Below are 25,339 nucleotides of genomic sequence, written 5' to 3'. Positions count from 1 at the left end.
GTTGAACGTCGTGTTACATTGAACAGATTTACCAATTTATAAAACTGTTACTTTTGGCAGTACCCACACTTGGTGTATGGCTCTGTAGCGTCGTCTGCCCCGGTACGCGCTCAAGCCAACTTCGAGGAGTATAACAAAGTGGTAGCCAACAGTTTTGCAGACCCTATCGTCTTTGGCTCTGCTAAGGCCAGTTGGATGTTTCCTTATTAATTTTAGAGTGTGACAATTACTGGAATAATTTGTAAAGGTTTTGCCAGCCTTGTACACAGAAAGAAAGCTGGAAAATGTTCACGAAAAGCTTTTGCTTTAAATAAGAGCGATGTAACACAACGTCAGTTGGGTTACAGAGAGGATAATCGAACCGATTTCCTCCGAACGTATGGTACAAAGGAAAGAGCGGGGCCCAACTGTGGATACCGGGGAAGCTAACAGTGCCCCCGGTCGGCACTCCACTGAAATTGTATTCAAATTGCCTTTTGGTGCCTCAAAAAATGTGTGCACCCACAGGTGTTGCCAAGAACTTCACTCAAATTGTCCCAATGTGATCTGATCCGATCTGACATTTATAAATCTGATCCAATCCAAGGTTTGGATATCAGACGTGGATTCGGATCTATCGTGCTGCTTAAAGCAATTTTAGAATCCTTGATTTTATTATGACAATGTACTTTTTTGTCCCGTTCTGATTTTACTTTGGTTTTATTGTTTCGATACAGTGCGTTGCTAGTATCAGACAAGCCTTTGGAAAAATTGAACAAATGCGGCAGGCTGGCAAGTTTGACCAGCTCCAAAATGACTTCAATACTTGCCAGAATTTGACCAAGCCTAACGACTTCAAGACCTTCGCCAATTATCTTCAGAGTAGGTTTATGGGAACCGCTCAGTACAATCGCGTGGAAGGAAATTCATCCTCTATCGGGGATATGTGTAAAATAATGATGGTCCCAGATCCCTATCAAGCACTGGTGAAAATGTTTAAGGTAATTTTAATGTCTTTAAAATACTGACATCATGCTAAAATGTGTCCCGGACTTGTAGACAAACCATTTTTGGCATTTATTTCTGTTACTTTTCAGCCCAGCACTTGTTGGGACGTGTCTTTTGACGATTTCCTGGAAAAACTGACCAACGTCTATTACCATCCTTACCAAGTTCTTCGACAGTGGTTTTATCAGACGTGCACCCAGTTTGGCTACTGTAAGTAATGCAGATCTTCCTTATAACCTCGTCCCTTCAAATGAAGAGATTTGATAACTAAAGCGTTGTTTTCATAATGGTCTTAAGTGACGACTGCCGACAGCAAGCAAGATCATACGACACAAGGAGTCATGGAACAGACAGTGCGTGAGGTCATTCCACCAAGGAATTAAACAAAATAATGGCCAAAACTCTGAAAAAAAAATTGCCTGAAATGCTTTTTAGGTGGCTATACTGCCTCTGGAAGCCATACTTCAGGTACTTTGGTTTGATGTTTTCGATTAGGTCAGCCGTTCGTTGACAGTATTGTGCCGTCTTTAGAAGTGATGCGGATACAATTGGCAAAGTCTTGTACTAAGTGTACGAGGAATCGTTGTTCGTTCATGGCGGTAATTTGCGTGCACTGCTTACACAGACCACTTGCAAATCTTAACAATGCAATTTTCGTAACTGTTTGCGGCCCCAACTGAGTTACATTGTGCATTTCCAAAAATTGTGAATGCGTATTGTAGCCGAGAACTGATCGGCGATACTCTGTGCGTCTCTTTCCTTCAAACGGAAACTGGCTAATATGATCAACCAACAATCGGGAGTTAAGACATAGTGAATCAAAAGAGAGCATAGACGAACTCTTTCGACAAGGATTGTTTTCTCACAGAGACATCCGTCATTATTTAAATGCGCACAGTACACCGTTAAAAATGTTGCCATCGTTTGACCATTCTTCACACGATTGGACATCAACCCGCCGATGGGTATAATCTTTTTCTGCTGTTGCAGACCAGACTTGTGACAACAACACAAACTGTATGTTCCTGCCTCAAGTCGACGTCGATTACTACTTGACGTGGTGTGCGGAAGCCTACAACATCTCAGCGACTAACGTGCTGGAACAAGTGAACTTTACAAACACGTATTACGGGGGAGACAACCCTAGAGGAACACGGGTGTTATTTGTTGATGGTACGTCGAACTGATCCTAACAAGTAATGCAATATACATGAACGAAAAATGTATATGAAGTTGACGGTACCCCCAATGCCGTTATTTGTTCTCTCTGGTATTTGCCTACTTTAATTTACAGGCACTATTGATCCGTGGTATGCCCTCAGCGTCTTAAAAGATCTGCCTGAGGATCTCAAGTTTATATTCATAAACGGTACATCTCATTGTGAGGATATGGCGCCTTCTAACCCCAACGACACCCCAGCACTCAAGGCAGGCAGACTGGTAAGAATCATACTCACTGGCTCTTATTGGGTGGGGGTGCAGAGAGCTTATTATCTAGAGTTTACAGATAAACCAAGAAATTGACTGGGGCAGGATTTGAACCTGTGTCCTCCTGAATACCGTACTGGTGCTCTACCAACTTAGCTATCAAGGCCTATGTTGGTGGCTCTTCCCAGTTGTCACTATCGTTGTCCGGGGACGCTAGCCAGAAGCCATTAACCCTGAAACACCATGTAGCCAGGGATCGCGCCACAATAATTCGATACAACTTGGGATGTGATGAACAGGGACCACTCAGAGAGGATATGGCTTTTTGAACATAAATCAGGAAACAAACTTTATAGGGAGAAATCCGTAGTGCAGGCAAGGCAATCAGCACGCAAAAAGTTTTCATGATCAACGTTAAGGGTTCCAGTGGTCTTCGGAAACCCTTTAAACTATACGAAAGCATTCCATGGTGTCGTGAAAAGGGGTCCAAAAATTGTTTGGCTACCCATGAAATGATTGTTTTCTTGTCTCTTTCAGGCCATTGAAAAGGTGGTCAGCGATTGGCTGATTCAGGCCGAAATGGAAAAGAAACACACATAAATGTTGTTGCTAGATAAGGAATTGACGATGGAAATTTTATTCTCTACGTTCTCTCCGTAACAACGATGGTACACCACTTGGAGTATGCCAGCAACTGGATGAGAAAAGATTGACTGCATAGCCTGGACCCTCTTTTCATTTCATGTTTTTGTTTGTTTGAAAGATCTGTTTTGTTCATTGATGTAACTTCAAATTTAAAAAGTTTCGAAGCATGATTTGCAAAAATGTGAAAGATGCCTTTAAGACGGTTTTGTTTGTATGTTTTTCTTAATCTCTCCTGAATACTTCCTTTGTGTGAATATCGCATTCAACTTAATTTACTTGCACACCTAAGAAATATACATAAAACAATGGTTGAGTAATATTCAATAAATAAATCAGAGGAATTGAATTCGACAAACTTTGAGCATGAATTTTATCCCCCTCCCTGTTTTTTTCTAGTCCATTCTGGATATCTTTATTGCAATCTTGATGTGTACAGCCGATCCTTGTTCAAACTTAATGCAATCAATTTGAGGCAAAATAAATTATAACTTCAAATAATTTATCAGTTGCGGTCACTCACAATTGTAGGGACGGTGATTTAATGACTTTAAATAGATATCGGTTTGACTTTAATTTATTAGTTGCTCCAGATCGCGGAGTGAACCCCCGGTCACTTTTGCTTGAGTAGCCGTGGTGTTTAATTGGCGTTGAGATGAGTCTGTCTTTTTTGCCACCTGTCTCTAAATTTTTTCTCTGGTCAAGTTCATGATAAAATGAATGTGCAAATTTCTCATAGGAAATAATTAACCCATTTTTAATAGTTCTCCTTCCCTGCCTATGTGCACACAGTAAATTGTTGAATATATAGATTTATGCATTTTGTGGCCTACATTTAGTCTGCTAAAATAGGCACATTTGGCTGATTATCAGTTATGCCCTCTTTTTATAGCAAGGGTAACTGTAGAAAAATGAAAGAGTCATCTAATAATAAATGAAAAATCATATTGTAACCTAAGTTTGTAATTTTTTAAATGAAGCTGTAGTAATTTATATTCTTTGTTTTGTGTAACTTTGAAGAAGAATTAAAACGTGTTTAGAGTAGCCTGTGGTTGTTTCAAAAGACCTGATATGCGGTCATCATGAAAGAAAGTAAAAGAAGTAACACTCCCTCCGAAACGCTTGAGCATATACATGTACAGCTCCTCCTCACCGTTCCATGCAACCATGCTCACATCTCGCAAATAGTCTGTATTCTATCAAGCCCCCCCAACGCAAGACAATATCACAGATGCTGAAACGTCTCGTCACAATACCTCCCATTAAGTTGGTTACCAGACGAAAAGATTCCTACACTTGAAGAAGTCGTAGGCTTGGTAGCCCCCAAGGTCACGTAACAGAAATTATTCCACCAGTTTCTGAAATTTTCCTCAATTCGGCTGAAATTTCCCCAAGCCATAGTTGGTGATTTCCGATATTACCATTATGCTGTTGGGAAATATGTAAACTGTATGATTCGGTTTTCTTTATTGATTTCTCATAATTCTAGAAACTTCAAACAACTTTTCTCGTTAAAACTACCTCTTTTGGACAACGGTTACTATTAAAAGTATGTATACGCACGCTCTATGACTAGACATACAACCTTGAAAGAGCAGGGAAGGGGAGTCTGGCTGGCCCCTCAAGATTTAATCCAAAATTATCATCATCTTTTTTTCAAGAGCCTGGTTCTGGTTATTTGACACCAGTTTCATGGAAAAGCGGGCATGCCGTTCTTGCGCAACGTGCACTTTTCTAAAACAAGCCCCCCTAGAAAAAGCGTAATTTTCACTGTTTTCTCAATGCATGAGGGCTGACAAGTTTGGGTTCATGATAAAATACTTTCTACATTTCACATAATGGATTGCCAATCTTTCCTTGTTTCACGGAAGGAACTAACCGACATTAGAGGCTAACGCCAAAACCCTTCGAACTCAAAATCAAGAAGAATGATCTTTACAGATGCATAGCGTTGAATGTTATCAGTTATCACTCAAGTATCTGTTTCCATTTTTATCTGCTCCATTCTCTGAAGTTTGGCTCGTTTGTTATACAACAAAGATCGGTGCGATTGATAACGGGAAGTACAGTACGCTAATTGAATTTCTTGGTGTGCATGTTACAATCCCAGTTGATCCAAATCATTTTGTGTCTCAGTAGTAGGCGTAGGAAAAAACGGGACCAAAACAAAAACCCTCCCTCCGATACCTCCTCGACCCTTTTTACAAAAATCAAAAACTTAAACTTGGCAAAAAAACCTCCAATGCCTCATCAACCCTTTAAAAAATTTATACTCTTAAAACACCTAAAATTACCCAGTTTTTAAGGACAACGTTCAATTTTGCAAGCCCCCGGTTTTCGATTATTAAAAAAGGGTCGATGAGGTATAGGAGAGTTTTCGTTTATTTCCCGTTTTCTCCTACCCCTACGTCTACTACCGTCACCGAATTGAATGAATATTTGTCACCAGCAGGAGCGATTTTTTAATTTAAATTGAATGATTATTTGACACCTGCAGGAGCGTTTACGAAAGCAGGAAAAGGTGGATTCATTATTGGTCAGCCGAAAATTATGAAAACATTTCCCAAGATTTCTCTAAAAGTCAAATGGATCCAACTTTTGCCACTAAATTTGAATACGCTAAACTAGTCACGAGTCACACAGCATGGTTATTCGTAAATGGTAACGAAACGCAATCGAGCAAACGAAACTGGACGTGCAAAATCAAAGGTATCACATTTGCTTGGTGAGACAGACCAAAGGCGTATGTAAAGTTATAAACCAAAGGAAAATCTATTCCCAGTGATTAACTTGCCCCTTAAAATTGAAAAAAAATTAATTGTTTTAAATAGAAACCACACATGACAAATCAAAACGACCAACGCCAATTGTTTCTTTTGCAAGGACAAGGTCAAATTGGATAATTCGAATGCGGTCGATTGCATGCATTATTTAAAATTCTGACAGTTGTATCGAATGTATCGATCGCAACAAATGTCACGACTGCAGGAAATGTACCCAGTGCTCGACCTGCAACGAATGCGGCGAATGTATAAATTGTGTTTGTTGTTTTAATTGCTCAATTGCTATAATTACTGTATTAGAATGTTTTGGTTTAGACATCAACGAGAAGACGACTTACCGCGTAATGCTGGATCTAAATTGAATTCCGATTTATATGAAATTGGGTTAATAATTTAATATGATGTCGACATAGAAGATTTAATCAGAGTGGATATTCCACCCGAAGATTTCATAGACGTGGCCATTTAACAGTCAAGAAAACCGTCAAGAAAAAAATGAGAAGAATTTCCGACTAAAATACAAAATCAGAATCATGTCAACCCAAATTTAAATCATAACCGACGACCACGAGCGTCTCAATGCCAACAACAGCGATCCCAATGTCGTACGGTACTTCTGATGCAAATCAACTCATTATTTCAAATCCTGTGATTAAAGAAGGCAGTTACGTAACCCAATGCTGGTCTCCCAATCATGATAGTCACGAGGTCAAGAAAAGCGCCTGTTGATTATGATTACAGACACGACTTGTTACGGCATACATCCCGTCTATAAATATGGCAAGCGTGATAACACCGTCGATAACGTCGTCGGTCGCCAAATCTGCCATCAACTACAAAAGCAGATGATGGATATACTTGATGATATAAATTTGGTGGCTTACGAGTACATTAAAAAGCAAGCCGAAACGCAAGCTGCCGTAAAGTCAAAAGTACCCTCAATTACCATTAACACTTATAAAGACTACTTGTACAAATCGAGAAAGTTGCACACGTGGTAAAACCGCCTTACACAGAAAAAAATCGCATGTACGTGAAAATAGATTCCTACGCCTCGTTATTTGACAACTGAAAGAGGCCCATCACGTCGTCAAATATTGAGAAATTTATAAATAAAAGATGTAATGCGCAATCATTCATTTAACCGAAAGACGTGTATCATGGAACCCACGGTTCGCTGTCGTAAGATGCCAGTCTTAGTTATACGGTATCAACGGCAATGTTGAAAGTTAGAAATGACGGCATTATTTAGAATTTATCGGCATTACAAGCGTTTAGAGGATTTGACCTCATTTGAACAATCTGAATCTGAATCAGAATCTGAAACGCCCGTGAAATTAAAGGTGGATTAAACTGATGAATTAACTGATGAATCTAACGTCCCTTAAATAAATAACTGTTTTAAAAACAATGAATGATTATTTACCATCGGCCGAACGAGATTTAATCGTTTTATTCTGTCAAAAGCCAACACGTAGGAAAATCGAAGAAGAAAACACATTCTCACACACAAAAAGAATGGAAAGAAGAGAACAATCTGATCTCGTGTGCCGCAATTGCGGCCTAATATTAACTTGCATTATATTCAGACGAAACAGAAAACGTGGGCGGTAAATACAACCAGCGTTTTGTCTACAAAAAGTCCAAATCTATAACAAGTAAAATATTTTAACAATAAGACGTTAAATTAACTACGGAACAAGTGGGTCTCATTGAATATAAAGTAAACCAAGTTTTAGTGGCAAGATTTCCTGATGCAAGTCCGCTCCGAGCTCTAATTACGGTCTGTTATCAAGACGTCACGAAAGAAAATGCAGAAACCGTAAAAGGCCTGTTTAAAATCTCTGAGAAACATTACACTAACGCAGCAAATAAATTGAGAAACTTTTCGGAAAACGCCAATTAAATTATAAATGAGTCTACAATTTAAATGCAAAAATATTGCCCAAAGATTCGGCGTCGAATTTATTTATAATTCTGCCGACACTGCGCAAATAAACTACGAAAGGTTGGGTGTGGCCATTTGCCCACGATATAAATTAACCATAAGCGATACGACGCTTCAAAAATGCCAGGTTTGTAAAAAAGACGGCACGTATTATCAACAGTTGCATATGCGTTCGGGTGACGAGGGCATTACGACTTTACTCGTTTGCACAAATTGTGATACGCGTAAAAATGATTTAAATTTAGTTTAATAAAAACATGTCGAATCACACGAAACGCACACTTTTTATTTGTCCAAAAATCTCCAGATGTTCAAGTTGAAACCGTAATCGATAACCCAAAAGGCGACAAGGCCATTTCAGTAAAAAACATTTTATTTGAAAAAGGTTACACGTTGGAATCAGATAAACTCGCTTACATTTACTGCCCACAGTTGGATACCAACGTCAACTTAACTTTTACAACGGGTAATCGTTTGATTTATTGCAAGTGATTCGACAAATAGATATTTCCGCAGTAATTTTGAAACGGCTAGAAAACTAAAACGCAGAAATATAGATGAATTAACCTTTTATCTCAGGCTCCAGACGGGAGGGCTAAGTTACGGGAAATTGGCATTGCCACTCTAATAGGCGTTATTACTAGACCCGTCGGGTTAGTGATGGAGGGCATAGTCATAGGTGCATTTGGCGCTTACGCGATACTTAAGTACGCCAGTCGGAAGTGACTCACAAAACTAAAAAAGCACGATCATATCAGAATGCTTTGCGATGCCAAGCTAAACGCCATCGAGGAATAGAAGGATTTCATATTAGCGCTGTCTGCGCATATCTGCATCGAAACCAAGGCTCCCTGTGTTGAATTTCGTCCCTCGCGCCCACGGAGTCCACACAGTACATGGAGTATCCGGTTCATCAGTGTGACGCCACTTCAGTTTAAACCACTACCACTGCACAGCATACAGGACCATCGCAGGTACGTTAGTTTGCAATCAATTGTCATTGTCTTTTCTTTTAATTTTACGTGTTGAGTCATCCTGAAAGACTCTTCCACAAAAATGTGCGGCCTAAAAAGTCTGAATTTAACATACCTTTATGTGTTTTGTGTCTTGACTCCTTACTTTCAATTGTCTGATATTAAGAATTGAAGCTGACATATACAGCTTCGATTTCAAGCGCGGAATTGCGCAGATCGACGCTAAAAGCGTCATATCGGGGTTCCTCTATACGTCTCCGGCGCGATCAAAGACGCCGATATTTCTCAAAAAGAATTTGTTTTAATTTTTAACGAACTTAGGAAATTTAATGATTTGAAGGAAAAGGTTCGGTCAAACACGACTACCAATTTTCAAGAAGCTAAAATGTTGGACACAGCCGAATTTGTTCGCCAAGTGCCAACGGAAAGGCGGCAGTTTTCTAAAAAAGACCTTATAAAAAGCCTGGCGAATAACTTTAACAAAGTCCGTCCAATATTTAGCAAGAATGTACTAAGAACAACCACCCGCTTACCTTTCACCTTTCAACTCATTTATAAAACCGGTTTCTTTTTTAATTAGTTTATTATAAAGTAAAAGATGGAAGGCAACTTTAGTCAATTATCGATCGTGGTCAATAAAGATCATTACTTTCCCCCGTGTTTCCAAATTTAACCGTGTTAAAAAGGACGAAGCTGTTCATCGTTGGGTTACCAACCCAACACCAATTTAATTTCGCCGTCTATCGCGCAACGACGGCTTTTGGGGTAGGTTTCAATCTATTACCGATTCGAATTCGAGGGACGACATATTCGACGCGTTGCACAATAATTACGACCATCGGCAATTTACAGACACCTACTTGCTGTTTAACGTCGATAAAAATATATCGTGTAATCAATCGAGGGACACCGTGTCAAACGGGTTGGGAACGGCGTATTATTACGACGACGGATACGACCGATACCAAATAAAAACAACGACGTCCATGATTTACGTGTAATAAAAGGAAACACGCGGGATCCACTTACATGGGCTTTGGTGGCTGTTGGGGGCTCAAGCCTGAACGAAAACGAGCGTAATGGCACGTGGCACCGGATTAGACGCCCAACGATAATTCATAATTATCGTTGACTCTTTAATAAATTCGTTGTCCGACTTGGAGCATGGACTTGAGAATAGAATAGAAACCGTTGGTCATTCACAACGAAGTAAAATTGTCGTAAACTGTAGGAACGATTGCGGTCGCCACTCTTGGATTTGTGTTGTATAACGTATTAACTGAAACCAAAAAGTAAAAAACAAAAAAAAATTAACTGACTTTTTCAATTTTGAGGATGTGGGTTAATTTCTTTTACCCAAAATTAATCGGTTAAACTATTATAAACCTATATACATCTTTTGAACATTGGTAAAGATTAAAACACTCACACCTACAAACAACGTCCACACGTGATCTGCTATTTAACCTACAGCTTTACTCTTCACGTTGAATATCCAACTTAGTATACTGCCAATAGCCCCCGGCAATGCAGCAAGCGCTTTCAGATCTAATTTCTTTAAAACATTTGCGAAATTCTGTAATTGTCGTTTGAACCAATTGGTTATACCTCGACGGTCGTATTGGTTTTGGGCTAATACTAGGCGCACCAACAGCTGTCACAGTGGCAACTACGCTCGAAATTATCAGCCTGATGGCTAAACTAAAAGCCGTTAAAATACTGACGATCGTCACCCTTGTTCGCAAAATAACGTTCTAATTTTCTTGCGCAATGTTAAATCGTCGTCCGTTACCGGGGTAATCGTTTCTTTCATAGGATTGATCTGACTACGGATCTGATCGGTGTGCCTGAAAGTAATACTGCTTAGCGAAAATCGGCTCTTTTATAATGAAACCCTCATATTTGTGATATATATTATCTATTTTGGTTATATATTGTTATAATTTGGCCTAGGGATATCTGATCGACCGGCACGTTTGAAAAAATCATAGAAATTACTTACCGCCGGATTGGTTCTAAACATTACTCCGCCTGTGACTAAGGCATCTTCTTTGGGTCTAACCGAGCCTTCGATAAATGTCGTTTCTTCTTTTAGATCCAAATCAGCGGTTGGATCAAAGCTATCGACCAATGTTAATTCTTGCTCGGTTTGTTGTTCTTCTCAATCGGCTTGTTGTTCTTCTGGATTTTCCAAGCCACCCATTTCAGTGTCATCAAATCCACCTTCTGCCATGGTTACTTTAGAATAAACCGATTTTAAACCTACTTTTTAAACCTACTTTTTAACCCATGGGCAAGCTTGCCGGTAGGATACCCTGCGACACTAGCCAGCCCTGAGTAGCCAATGCGTCCGTGGACATCGCGGTCAATTTGACTATGTCTTCTACAGACAATTTATTTAGATCCGGATGTTTAATTTTAAGTAGTTTATTACTAAGCATGGCATATCCCATGAAAATTGCTGAAACTACTGTGCCGTGATATACCGTATCGGCAATCCCATTTACGTCAATCGATTTAGCGTTACTCATCTTAATATATACTGTTTTTAACTTACATTTCCAAATTATTCCATGAAATGGTGGCGGCGCTTTTACCTCGGTAGGTTTCTTTCTCAAAAACAAAAACAGTATGATTCCTCAAACTACTACATGGCCTATGATCCAATGTCTTTTTTCTGAAATGGATTTATGGATTTTACTTTTGGATTTCATTCAGGAGTCGGCAGATTCACCGATTTTCAATTTGGCGAGTTGCTGTTTCATTTTCTTGCTATGTTCCGCCAGTCATTTACCCCGTTCGACTCGTTTGGGGTTTTTCATTTTGGTACCGTCAGGACTTGGCTCTTGACCGGACGGTGTTGCCGTCGGTAGCAGCATCGGTTCGAAAATCGACTCAAAATCGGCATAAATGACAAAGGGAGCTAATTGTTTATTTTAGTAGTCTCTCAATCTAAATTTAATATGTTGTTATCTTCAGACGGTAAAACAACTTTAGTAATCGGAACGTCTATTCCTAGACAATCTTCTTGATGTTTGGCTAATTTTTCGGCTTTTTGAAAAATGGATTGACATTCTCAACATTGATAAATTTGACCGTTGTGATTATTAATTACGTTTGAAAGGGGTTTCGACATGTTTTTAATCCAGCAATAATGTTGTATATTTCCGTTGTCGAATAGTAGTAAGTCTACATATCTGTTTCGATTAAAATTTAATTAAAATTAATCGATTAATTATTTTGCAGTTCAATTTTGGGAATTCGATTCTTTGGCGTGGGAAAATTTATCCGGTTAAATCTAATTCGTTAGGGTATGTCGTTACTCGATGTATTTATAATCCTTATTTCTCTCGAATGCACGTTTGACTGAATATAATCCCAGGGCGACACATACTGCTCAACGAATGCATTATTCGTCGTCGTTTTTGACATTAATGACTGCGTTCTTATTTTGGATATACTCGGGTAATATGATGTAACTACCGCTATGTGGATCATATCTAATCACGTCAAGATAAAAATCTATAATTTCGTCTAGTATCCAACCAGACCCCTGTTTACAAATTTGTCGATTTTATCCAACTATTGCTGTTTTTGCTCTTCCAATGCATTTTAAACGTCCGATTGAAAGTTAATAGTTGCAACTTTTGACGAAAAGGTAAATTTCTTAGTGACAAAATCTTTTTGTTCCAGTCGTTTCTTTTTGAAACGGACTTTAATACCCGTTTGTAAACGATAAGCCCCTATTTTTCTCCAATTCATTAAATGCCAATTTTTCAATATGTTTCTTGTGCGTCATGAAAAATTGAGCTGCATCGTCATTAAAAAACGGCAGAATCAATTCCCACTTTCGGTATGCCTTGGAAGCGATTCACGTCTAATTTTCGAAATAAGTTCTGATTGATAAAATCTTTGTTGTCATCCGCCAATTTGGGACTCGTCGGTCGATTTACGAGGTAAATTTTGGAACTGCTTTGAGTAATTTTTACCGCTTGTATCAATTTATTGCGTTTGTACCGCGACAACATATTTTATTGATAATGTTTTTTTCCCATAAATTATAACAGCGGAGATTATGCACAAATTTTAGTCCGTTTGGTTTGGAATTTTTGGTTCGATATCATTGTTTTTCTATAACTTCCATTATGCACAATTCTTTTTTTCCCTTTTTATCCGCCGTTTTTCCGCCACTAATTAAGCGTATTCAAATCCGCCGTTTTCCGCTTTCGTTAATTAATCCGCCATTTTCCGCTTTCGCTTCGTACTGCCCCTGCGGGCCTCAAATAATCATTCATTTAAAAAAAGCGCTCTTGCGGACCTCAAATAATCATTCATTTAAAAAAACACTCCAGTGGGTGCCAGAGAATCATCCAATTCGATGACAGTAGTAGTTTACAGGGGTAGGAGAAAACGGAAAAAACGAAACCCTGCTATACCTCATGGACCCTTTTTTAAAAATAGAAAACCGGGGGCCAGAAAAATTGAACGTTGTCCTTAATACCGGGTGGTTTTTGATGTTTTAAGAGTGTAAATGTACGACTTTTTAAAATTAATAAAACAGGGTCGATGAGGTAAAGGAGGGTTTTCAATTTTGCCGAGTCTGAGTTTTTTATTTTTGTAAAAAGGGTAGATGAGGCATCGGAGGGTTTTCGTTTTGGTCCCGTTTTCTCCTACCCTACTACTGTCTCCCCAAAAAGGTACGTGTGGAATTTAAGCACGTTTTAAAAACTTATAAAAGATTCCGTAATTATAAGTTTCTTTCTCAGTCAGTGCCTATATGCTCTTAGCTTGTGCGTTCTAAAATAGCCAGCGTTGGGTCAGCACCTCCGTGTCGTTCTCTCCTCTTCATCGCCAGACCGTGGCCGAAGCTGGCACCGCTGTGGGACCGTGGACCATGTAGTGTCTTGGCTCCATGCAGAAGCCGAATCCCGGGGATCGACATCGACCTTCCTGTCTGGGCTAGGCTGTCCTGGCGCTGGTTGTGGAGGTGCTTGGCCTGACGACTGTGCTCTTTTGGCCATGGCACTGACTTGGCGGGGCCTCAGTTTTCCTTTCTTGAGTTGGCTCCGGGTAATTATCCTCGGCCGAATGTGATTTGCCTCTTTGTGCGTTAACATGTTTTTGCCAGCATGCCAATTTTCCTTGTATAATTGTGCTTGGTTGTGCTAATGTAAATATGTTTGCTTTTATGCTTTTGCTTGTCCAAATTCACGGTGTTTTTGCATGAGAAAAGTTTAAGTTGCAAAAAACCACTAGATTTAAGGTTATAATTAAACATTGTACTAAATTAGCTCCTTGATTTCCTTTGCCAGTATTTTAGTGTCCTTATTCCCGTCTTTTAATTTTTCCTCTGCCGTGAGTTCGTAACAGTGCATCAGACACAGAGGGAGTCTTTGAAGTCTGATTGGATTTGTGTCAGCAGGCCTATCCGCCCTGAGTTGAAGTACACCCCCACCGGCGAAAGAAAGACAGACTGGCACGAAGTTCTCCAACTGGGTTCTTGTTTGCATTCGACGTGCACGCGAAGACCATACTGTGACGCAACAGAGGGCGCTAGGCATAGGCGTGGTGCGAAGTTATAGATGGCGCCCTGCCCAGTAACAGAGGCAGATGCTAGGCGCGCAAAGCTGTGTGTTAAGCGAACGTGGCATAGTCTCCGCCTTATACATGAACATGGGCCCAACACCATCTATGACAGACGGCCGTTTTGAATCATGCTTCCAACCCCAAAGACCCTTGTAATGGCCTTTAAATTGATTTGAGGGTGTCCCTGGGTGTTGACCAATGCCTACAAATAGAAAAACGAGAAAAAAGGTCAGAATAAGGTCACAGTACCTTTTATCTAGTCCAGGAGGGCACCAAGTCAACAAAAAATTTGACACCCCCACAACATGAAACAACCCAGGCAGCTGTCTAGACAGCTCAGAGACACATCACAGAGACTGACAATTGATATACAACAGGCTCTGGCAGGCCAAGGCAGCCTTTGTGTAAATAAGCCTATAAGGGCCACGTGGCAGAGAGATAAGTACGTATTCCTAGGGGGACTTAGCAAGAAGCTGGCTCTTGTGAAACTTATACCAGCCAAGGGGAAGTCCTACTGCAAAGGTGACTAAACTAGATTATCCAGCATCGGTAGAGGTAATATAAGGTCTTCGCAAAAAAAATAAATAATTCAGAAATTACGAAAATGGCAGTCCATAGCTGACGGACGGCGCTCTGCGCAGGTTAACGGAAGTCACTGCCTGATCAAATGTAGCGCGCGCACGCAGGCGTTGTTGCAGCAGCGGTCGGATTGCGAAGCTATAAAAGGGGCGCGCAGGCAAGGTTTAGTCGTCCCGATCAAGGCCATGTCCTAAGGTAAGGGTCGAGAATCCCGTGCAACGGTTAAAGTGACCTAGCCTAGTGTGACTGTGCCTAAGTCCGAGTGGTGCGTGTGTTGTTGAAGGGCTCGGTAGATTGAGGGGCTAATTGGTGGTGTGGTATAGTTCCTGATAGGAGCTTGCGGTTGATGCAAGGGCGGATTGCTTTCTCGTGACTTGAGTTGCGTGTAGTGCAGCCCCGACAATAAGCCCCGTAAACTTGCTTAAGTCCCTGATTCAGCACTGGATGCCCGCAATTAATTGTGGTGTTCGCTGATCTGGGCGAAGACCGGTCACGTATTATCACAGTCTCCCTGTCAATAGCGTCCTCTGCTGGTGTATTGGTTAAGTTGGATTGAAGGAGTGTTGATGAATAAACCAACCACTTTGATTATTGTATATAAGTCAGGTGTCCGGACGAAGTTTATTTCCAGTCAGTTCTGTCCAGATTGCGTCACTAAGTTTCGGCCAATCAGATTAGGCATCATCTCAACAAAGACCAGAGATCATTGAACTTTCTTGGCGGACGCTATACTTCTGTCCCAACGGACTCGTCCCTAGCCGCTCAGGGACTCTCCGGTACGTGCCGTCCGACGAGTCGCGCCTCGAGGAGGAGGGCGCCTTCGCCTTCGTCGGAGGGGCGCAGCGCCACAATACTTACGCTGCCTTTAATGACACTCCAGACAAAGTCATTTTCTGCCTGTGACCGAGGAGCCATCATCTCTCCTCACATCTTGCAGCATGTATGGGGTCAGAGTTCCAAGGGTCATGACCTCAAAGGGTACTGCTTAAGTTTGGGCCTTTGATGCGCCTTTTCGACCATAAAAATGACGTCTTACAAGCTTGTATGCACATATATATTGTTGCCTGAGGATGTAAATTTCATTTTCCAGTTGGATGTGCCTAGGTGTACTCTTCAATTTGGTAGAACTGAACTGTTACGTGCGGAGAACACACTGCAGAAGAAAAATCAAAAGACGGGAACCAGGACACTAAAAAAACACGAGCAAAGAACAATAAAGGAACTAATTTGGAATAACATTTAATTATAAACTTAAATCAGCAAAGCAGTAAATTAAAACAAAGTAAATGTAGTGGTTTGCTTTAAACTTCCCATGCAAGAACACCGTGAATCTGAACAGTCAAAAGCATAAAAGGAAATTATTTACATTAGCACAGCCAAGCACAATTAATTACAATGAAAATTAGAAAGCCCGCAAAAACATATTAATACGCAAAGAGGCAAATTATATTCGGCCGAGTACAATTACCTTAAGGAGCCAACACATGGGAGGAAGAAAATTAGGCCCCGCTCAGTCAGTGCCATGGCTAAAAGAGCGCGGTCGTCGGGCCAAGCACCTCCACACTCCGCGCCAGAACAGCCCAATTAAGACAGGTAGGTCAGTGTCGATCCCCGAGATTCGGCTTCCACATGGAGCCACGACACTCCAGGGTCCACGGTCCATCAGCAGTGTCAGCCTTGGCCACGGTCCGGCAGTAATCGAGGCGTAGACGACAAGGCGGTGCTAACCCAACGCCGGCTATTTCGAAACGCACATGCTACAAGCATATAGGCACTGACTGAGAGCGAAATCAATGACTACGGAGTCTTTTATAGGTTTTTTGGAACATGCGTAAATTCCACACGTACCTTTTCAGGGAGACACAAAAGGATTTGGATCAACTGTGATCGTAACATGAACATAGTGTACAAAATTATAAACTGTAACAAAGTCAGTTACTGGACACTGTCCACTGTGTAACACTGTAACAGTTTCTGTTTTGCTTTATTCTAAATTCATCAAATTCTCAAAGTTGTACTGCTCCAAAGCTTAGAAATGACCTTCGTTTGAAGATCGCCATGATCGACTCACACCTTGGGCATTCAGTTTTAAAAGGGCCGGCCACTGAACAGCATAGAGTTTGTATCCTTAATACAATGGATTGAAAATGTTATTCATTTGCGCTTTTAGCGAAGCTCTGTAAAAAATTCCCCCGATGTTGCCCGCGTTTTTGGGCGATTTTTAAATTAATCTACCTTAATCACCTAGACAAACAAATCCAGGGAAATTTTGAAATACAAGATATCAGGACATTCGTTGTTGCTAGCAATTTCTGGATGCTCTATACCCTAGCACAAAACTTTGATTAGGCAGCCTTTACTTTCGTTTCTTTTCCATTTCTGCCTGCATCAGCCAGTCGCTGACAACCTTTTCAATGGCCTGAAGAGAGAAGAAGAAAACGAAAAAAGAAACAGTTCATCAACCATGTCATCCAAGGGTGCAACAAAAGGTTACCCGAAAGTGAGGAAAAATAAGAGCAACTTTTCATATGCCTGCCTGCATAGTGGGGATGGTAACGAAGACTTCTTTGGTCGGAACTGAACTTCACTGGTTCACGAACGACTAGGAAATGTTGAATCGCTACCAACAAAATGAACACACCCGACCAACTAACGCTGCTCTTTTCAACCGCTGAGGGGGTGCTTCTTTGCTTGAGATATTACTAAGGGCAAGTTAACGGTTAACGGTCGAGGGACGGTGAACCAAGTTCGACCAACACCACCCAAGCAATGAATGGTTTGGACTATCTAGTGGACCATTTAGAAACAGGCATGGCCGCTACACGGAGCTGGTTATCAGCCGGTAATAGGCCTATAATATGTTATAATACGTTGAAAACATTCACATGTCATTGAAAATAACTGCACGAGATGTCATTGACCATGTACTGTACGCCACTAGGGTTGCAGCCAATGTCAAAATTTGAGAGTCAAAGGAATTTCACGCAGTGGGGACCGAGAGTTAGCGCCCAAAGTTGCCCTATGCAAGATGCATATGATATAATTAACATTGCCAATGTGTAATGAAGTCTCCAGCCCCCTCCTTCCCGTCTGCCTTATTTCCATGTCCGGAAAATTTTGCTTTAAGATTTTGGTTATTTGCCGCCCACTGCCAATGGGCAGGACAGCTATTAAAAGTGGAGCACATTGCTGTTTCGGATTCGTTACTTTCCCCCTTTCAATATGAAAGCCTTTACGAAGATTTTATATTGGTAGCTCAAATGTACATGTGCTGCTACAAAACAGTGCAAGAACACATTATTAAACACTGATTACTTGCCCATTCACCTTTTTGTAGATCTTCAACGACGTTTGCTATATTGCCATTGCCAAACTGAACCTAAATGCGTCATCCCTTACAATGTTGAGATAAGGTAGCATGTCAGACAAAATTAAGTCGCAGATTGTTTTGTGTAATTTCTGTTTTTACAACAATTAAGGAACATGTTTTGCTCGTGATTAGTAGGTTAGTATGTCCCCTAGTATTAGAATGAGCCACTGAGTGGTTCTTACCAGTCTGCCCGCCTTCAATGCGGGGGTGTCGTCAGGGTTATAAGGTGCCATGTCTGCACAATGAGATGTACCCTTCATGAAAATGGACTTGAGGTCCTCTGGCAGATCTTTTAAGACGCTTAGGGCGTGCCACGGATCGATGGTACCTATAAAATACGTAAGCAAATTGAAGATGGGTGGAAAGATGATGGTTAACGTTTAGTCTGTTATTTTAATGCTACTAAGTCGTTTGTATTTTTTTCAAAAATCATTTCTTGCTTTAGGTTGCTTGCCTTTCTTGTTCATTTTTGGTTACTTGATCTCAGTAGATTCTCATGCAAAAGTTTGGGTTTTGCTTTGCGCATATGACATTTTCCTCCCTTACGTAACTACACTGCATGCCCATCCTTTGTTGTGAGATCAAGAGTAATAAGGCTGAGTCCAAATTACTTGGGCTGCAGCTTGAAATTACCCACGAGTCTCTGGTAGTGGCTGCAGCCAGCTCCCGTTGAGTCACATGTAAGTTAAATCCGCAGCCAAGTGATTCAGACGCAGCCTAGCTTCTGTTTAGGAACTAACTCTGCGTTTTTACCACTGTCTTCCACTTCAGGCTCCAGCACGCATGCTGAATGCTGCTATATTTTGCACAGTTTATCTATTCGTCGTACGATTGATGTGGAACAAAGAGATATAGCTTTGGTGATTGATAAAATAAGAACCTACACATATGTATATTTACCACGACGTTAATAAGCAATTTCAGCACCAAAGCAGGATTCGGTTTCAATGAGAGAAGTTCAAGAAAAGCTCACAGTTAAGGAGCTTCGAAAGGCAGGTAGCATTGCATAGTATAGTTTGAATTCTGCCCCAATCTGATCCTTGATCATTGATGTCTGAAGCCGAGCAAGAAGCCAAGGAATTGCTTGCTGACAGGTCAAGGTAAATCTGTGCATTAAGCAAGGAAAGGCGTGTGGGGTCACGGTCTTGCAGCTTGACAAGGTAGGCAATTCATATAGGCTTGTTCCCTGCACCTAGAAACTGAAACTTTAGGGAAGGTTCCTGTAAAGTTACGTAACGTCAACTTTCCCTATCGTTTGTTTTTAAGTTGGTCTTTGTCGTTATTTTAGACGCAATGAAATGTTCGTCGTGGTGAGCGTTATCAAAGTTGCGTAAAATAGTGAAATCGTTTTGCATGGAAGAAAGATTGGATTTTCGATTACTCAGTTTAAACAAAGAGCTAGCCCTGTGGTTTCAATGAAGAAATAAGTATTCTTTTTTGCAAAAAGCAAAATATCCACGAATGGATACGCTTGATTTGGACTGAATCACCTAGAGAAGTCACAGATCCGATCGGATTGAACCAAAGGACTATTGGATTGAGATCGGACTCACTGATTCGTTCCCACGCCCATGACCGCCAAGCCATTGCTGCGACGGTACCAGACTCGCGAACAAGCGTCACGCTGGCGTTTCAGCTCAACTCACCGTCAACGAAGACCACCCTGGATCCCCTGGGGTGGTCTGCTCCGTAGTAAGCGTTCGTAAAGTTCACCTGTTCCTCCACGTCGGCAGCTGGGATGTTGTAAGCCCCCTTGCACCAGGCAAAGTAGAAGTCCAAATCGACTTGGGGCAGGAACATACATGTTGTATTCTTGTCACAAGTCTGATCTGTAATTTCACGAGAGACATATGAAGTTCAAACCTTAAGATTAAAAAGATAAAATTTAGAATAGCTTGCAATGCTTCCGAAACGTTTCAAACAGAAAAACTTATTACAATTCATGCTATAATGATTCTTTTATGAAATTCGTTTCGACTGAGAGCAACCAGTGCTTGTGTCAACGATTTTAAGTTTTCTGTATTATGTTATGGGATGATACATATCACATGCTGTGTATTATTTTGACGGATGAAAACAGTAGTCCCCTGTTTACAAAAGTGGACTTCACCAACTAAGCAAAAAACCAGCGTGTTAGCATAATATCGCTTGGAGTCATGATGTTAAGTTAAAAAAATATTTTTCTTGATTTCAATACTTTAATGTTTCATATTTGTTAACTAGAATAATCAGGAGACAATCGTGTGGAATGTTTCATTCATCGTTGAAAGATAATAAACTACTATGAATCAAATTTTTTAAAGGCAGCGTTCTGGGGAAAGAGACAGAGAGGAAAATGCAACACTTACAATATCCAAACTGGGTACAGGTCTGATAAAACCACTGTCGATACATCGAATAAGGATCAAAGGTGGTGTCTTGCAGTTGCTTGAGAAAATCTTTAAAGGACACATCCCTACAATTGCTGGACTGAAAAGAAAAAAGTAGGTAGCTTTTATCTAATCCAATGGTGATTCTTTGCTAGAACAGCTTATCTCGCGAAACATACACGGGACGTTGCTATGCATAACTGTTTTGGAAGCAGATGTGTTCGGGAAAAATTCCTGATTATTTCTGTGCAGATTTCGATTTCTAAACACAGTATCAGACATAACTATTACCTTGAAGATATTGACCAGAGCTTGATAGGGGTCTGGAACCATCATTTTTTTACACAAATCGCCGATGCTTGATGAATTTCCTTCCACTCGATTGTATTGTGCGGCGCTCATGAATGCCCCTTGGAGATTACTAGCGAAAGTCTTGAAGTCGTTGGGTTCCTTCAAGTCCTGGCAAGTGTTGAAATCTTTTTGGATTTGAGCGAGTTGGCCAGCCTTCCACATTTGCTCAACTTTTGCAAAGGCCTGTTTGATGCTAGCCACGCACTACAATAAACAAGAAAAAAAGTCAAGATGTTGCAAGGTTAATCCTCAACAATCAAAAGGTAAACATGTACGTAATTATAAACGGCAGCTGTGTGTCATAATGAAATCCGCCAGAGTATATATTTTTGAGATAAAAACAAAAAAGAGAGAGTAATGCACATATCCTTTGGCATTTTGGGACATATAAAAAATCCTGCGTTGCCATCCACTGAGATTAGAGGAAACAACATCGAAGGTGAAATTCAATCGAGTCTACCATGATCGTTAGGTCACAAGTGTAACCAAACATCAGCTGTACCAGGCAAGACGGCGATTGGAAAAATAGTCATTTGGGGCTTGGCCACGCACTATATGTTCTTGTATTAAATCCCTTGTTGGGCAGTTTTTCATAGCGGGTGGATCAATGCATGCTCTAAAGGTCTTTTTTTCAAAACCCGGTAAAGATATTTGAATTTGAGGTAAAAAACCAAACCAAGCGGCAAATGTCAAATATTGTCAGTAAGTACCTGTGTAGAACCAAAGACAATCGGATCTGCAAAGCTGGCGGCTACCACGTCATTGTACCCCTCGAAGTTGGCCTGAGCGCGCACTGGAGCAGACGACGCAACAGAGCCATACACCAAGTGCGGGTACTGAAAAAAAAAAGGAAACAATCTGATGAATTGGTGAAGCTGTTCACCGTAAAAGGACGAGCAACGCATTTTACTGGAAATGGCAGAGGCTTATGACTGCCAAGCACGACAAGGAAGGTAGTGTTAACAAAACACATGATGGAGGGTTGGGGGTGCCTCAAGGGGGCGCGCTGTACCTTGAGTCTGAACCAAGCAGACAAGGCGCCTGCGTAAGATCCTCCGAACACAATCCATGTGTTGTCTCCAGACATGCCCAACATCTTTTCGGCGAAGACGCGAAACACTGACAAATCGGCGAGTCTGCACGGGACAAAATGAGATTGTGTTATTTCTTAGGAACCTCTCCTTCCAGGCTCAGACGTTTCTTACCTGTGGCAGGTCGACCTTTCAGTGTAACAAGCTGTTTCTTTTGCACGGGAAAGTTGTCCGAAAAAACCCAACTTCTCACTAATACAACTCTGTTATTTGTGGGGCATGGAATACTTAAAAAAACGACCTTTTAAATTCTAATTTGGGTAAATTTATGTTTAAATACAAATATGGTCTTTAACCAGGCAATTACAATGACTGGTTTATAACTGCTTCTTCAGTACATTCTCATGCAACTGGATGTGCATTTAAGGCCGACTATTATGTTAATTATAACCGTACGTCTGATTCCAAAAAATAGTCTTATCGCACAATGTGTGTCCTTTTGGAACGATCTTATTAGATCTGACAAGACCCTCAACATTAAATGCATTTACCAGAACACTCAAAACCTACCTTATCAGTTTCTATGATGAAAATCAGATCATGTATCATGTCAATATACCTTCAATCTGTAAAAGATCTGGTCTCAACCGATAGCATATCTGTCTTATGCTGTTGTCTATCCTGGCAGTGTATCATATTGTTTGTCTCATGTCTCCTGTTTCTTGTCCAGTTTGAATCATTGTTTGTTTAATTGGGAAAGCCAAAAGCACAGTGCTTCTTTCCCCCGAAATGCTGGTAATAATTTAGAAAAACAATTAGTTTGTTCAATTATCAAACTTACTAACACGCCCTTCTAATTAATTGTTGTAGCAAATTTCATTATGTATGATATTGATGTCTTTTGGATTATCGCCAACATGAACTAAAAAAAAAAAGCTCCCGACCTCTCTCTTTCTCTCTGGCTTTACTGCAAGAAAAAGGGGGAAATCAACTTTTAGGCCTACCTTCAGCAATATGGTAAAATATTTTAAGCGGTTGAATACTTACTGTTGCTGGCTTGACAGATACTGTAATTCGCTCAGTAACAATCCTTCCTTAGTGGTGCTGTTACCATAGAAACGGTGCTCAAGGCCAAGGATAAGGGCGCCGTGAGCTTTAGCCATCTCAGCGTGGTGACCTGTAAAAATGGTTCATGTCATTATGGCTTTCTTATATAATAGCTGTGATATCTGCATTTCATGTTAATTTTAAAATAGCCCTGGAAGAAATGTTTGACACCAGGTTCCACAGCCTTTAACAGGAAGCACAGGGTTATGTGTCAGGAATCATGCTAAATGACAGACTATCAGTGGTTCTTATGGATTCCTAAGAAAGGAGGGCGAATGCAACATTGATTTTTTTGGTTATAATAATTCGCTGGTGTCGGCAATGTGTGGAAGGTTTGAGGCCGACACTGCTCACCTAGGGAATTTCTTAAAGGTCTCATCACGGATAGCGTTTGTCACCATTCTACACTTGAATCTTCGAGAGAATCGGAGCAGAGTGACCCAAATGTGAACTTTTATTGCGGCAGCTGCTGAAGAGGATGTTGGATGATTTTTTCTTTGGGGTCTGATAATTTTTTGTTTGCTGATATCCTACCATTTGCAACCTCGTCCAGTGATAAAGACGATTCCTCCCCTTCGTACAAGAAGACAGGATGGCTGGGTGACTTCCAGTATTTGTCAACGATCCAGTAAAGCTGGTTGAAGTGCTTGTTGACCAGAGGGTCAAAGTGGTCCATGGGCTGGGTCAGGTACCCATGACGGGCCTGAGGGTCATTGTCGAGGTTATACTTGTGAAGATCAGCGACATCGACACTGTTCCACAGTCGTCTCTTGTGAAGCTGCGACATTCTCAGGCCTATAACCAAGAGGGACACTCTTCTCTGCAAATCATGAAGCTAAGCTTTACCGACAAAGAGGCTATGTGAGTATAAAAGACGGGCAGTGGTGTATCAAGCGGGGGGGGGGCAGGGGGCCACCTTTTCCTCCCGACTTTTCTTTTAGAACAAAGCATGCTTCATACGTGAGTAGGACAGAAAGTAATGGGTATATTTCTTTATCAAATATTAGCACCAGAACCCAAGAAAACAACACCAGCAAATAAAAGCGAAAGATGTTGGGATCGTGAGTAAGGCTTTTGATTTTTATTTCTACCCCCAAATCATGATGAATCAGCCTTCAGCCACATTTGCTCTTTCATTTGCCCCTCTGAGTGAATACGCCGCTGCCTGTGAGTTTCTGTCAGTTGGATCTTAACCTTACTCCGAATACAAGCGTGCGATATAATTGAAGGGCTTTTGAACTTATTCTCTACGATTTTCTCAGAGAACTAAGAGGAAAGATTCGGTTTTCTCCAGTCCCCGAATTTTCGTAGTTCCTTGTTTCATATTGAGAAATTACAGGTGAGCATATTTTAACTCTTATTCGACAAAAAAAAAAAAAAAAAAAACCGCCACCCCCGCCCAGTTGCCCTTCTTTTTGCCCGCATTAATATATGAAATGAAACGCACAGACATTACCGTACGGTGACAGTGCGCCTGTCTGGATGCTGAAGCACACAGCAACACACACTACCGCAAGCACTGTTGCCTTCATTGTGACAAATCGACAGAGTAACACAGCTGATGACATAAATTGGAAGACTGCCAAAGCTTGTGTTGCTGTCAGTCTGGTCTCTCCTGCACTGTTCTCAAAAATATCCACTTCAGGAGGCTCGTCAACAATGACATTATCTACTTCTCACGCCAGTTTTAAACATTCGCCGGGAGGCGTGAACATGAAACAGTCAGGCCCACGTGAGTGCCCTTCGCTCAGTCACAAGACCAATTTGTAGTCACGAGCGTATGTAGGCCTGTCTGAAGTTGTTTATTATTGTTTGACAGGGTAGAGTACAAGAGGGGAGAACTACAAGAGCCAGATTTTCCATGCACACAGAGAACGACGCTGGAGCGTAGTAGAGTGGAGGGACCTTACTGCATGACCTTAATTTTCCTGTTTGACTTAATAATCACCGTGGTAAACAAACCAAATCATACGAGTGCGCAATGTGCGCAACTTCGTTGAGCACAGACGCGCATTTGGTCATGTAGCCTCATCTCGTGACGCCGAAGTGGTATGAAAGGGGAACGGGAGGTATGGTTAGAGCCGCTCTCCTTTTGTTGAATGAAAGAATGGAGAAGAAATAAAATTCAAATCTAGCCCAATGAAGCCAGGTCATGAAGAAGAGGGAATTCAACTGATTTCGTTT

General features: G+C 41.0%; 2 protein-coding genes across 3 annotated transcripts; one reads left to right on the top strand and one right to left on the bottom strand.

Moving 5' to 3' along the window:
- Nucleotides 1-39: 39 nt before the first annotated feature.
- Nucleotides 40-4,101, top strand: LOC147799009 (thymus-specific serine protease-like). The gene is made up of 6 exons (XM_087137421.1): nt 40-186; nt 717-980; nt 1,077-1,197; nt 1,978-2,160; nt 2,282-2,427; nt 2,953-4,101. The coding sequence occupies exons 2-6, from the start codon at nt 759-761 to the stop codon at nt 3,013-3,015; spliced, it is 735 nt and encodes a 244-aa protein (XP_086993547.1). The 5' UTR covers nt 40-186; nt 717-758; the 3' UTR covers nt 3,016-4,101.
- Nucleotides 4,102-16,150: 12,049 nt separating this feature from the next.
- On the bottom strand, nt 16,151-24,926 carry LOC110987936 (thymus-specific serine protease-like). 2 transcript variants are annotated; one of them, XM_087137000.1, is made up of 10 exons: nt 24,603-24,926; nt 23,690-23,950; nt 23,096-23,225; nt 22,030-22,153; nt 21,728-21,853; nt 20,958-21,221; nt 20,646-20,766; nt 19,944-20,126; nt 18,480-18,625; nt 16,151-17,346 (listed from the first exon to the last, which is right to left on the bottom strand). In XM_087137000.1, exons 1-10 carry the CDS (start codon nt 24,721-24,723, stop codon nt 17,284-17,286), a joined length of 1,539 nt encoding a protein of 512 aa, XP_086993126.1. In that variant the 5' UTR covers nt 24,724-24,926; the 3' UTR covers nt 16,151-17,283. The 2 variants fall into 2 exon arrangements, with proteins under 2 accessions (XP_086993126.1, XP_022106790.2); XM_022251098.2 differs by having other exon boundaries at nt 24,612-24,920.
- Nucleotides 24,927-25,339: the final 413 nt, after the last annotated feature.

Source organism: Acanthaster planci, linkage group LG05, assembly GCF_054643075.1.
Source record: "Acanthaster planci isolate LZ-2023a linkage group LG05, COTS_SCS, whole genome shotgun sequence".
NCBI classification, from domain to species: domain Eukaryota; kingdom Metazoa; phylum Echinodermata; class Asteroidea; order Valvatida; family Acanthasteridae; genus Acanthaster; species Acanthaster planci.
Note: the sequence above shows the minus strand (reverse complement) of the source record. Positions and strands in the feature narration are given on the sequence as shown.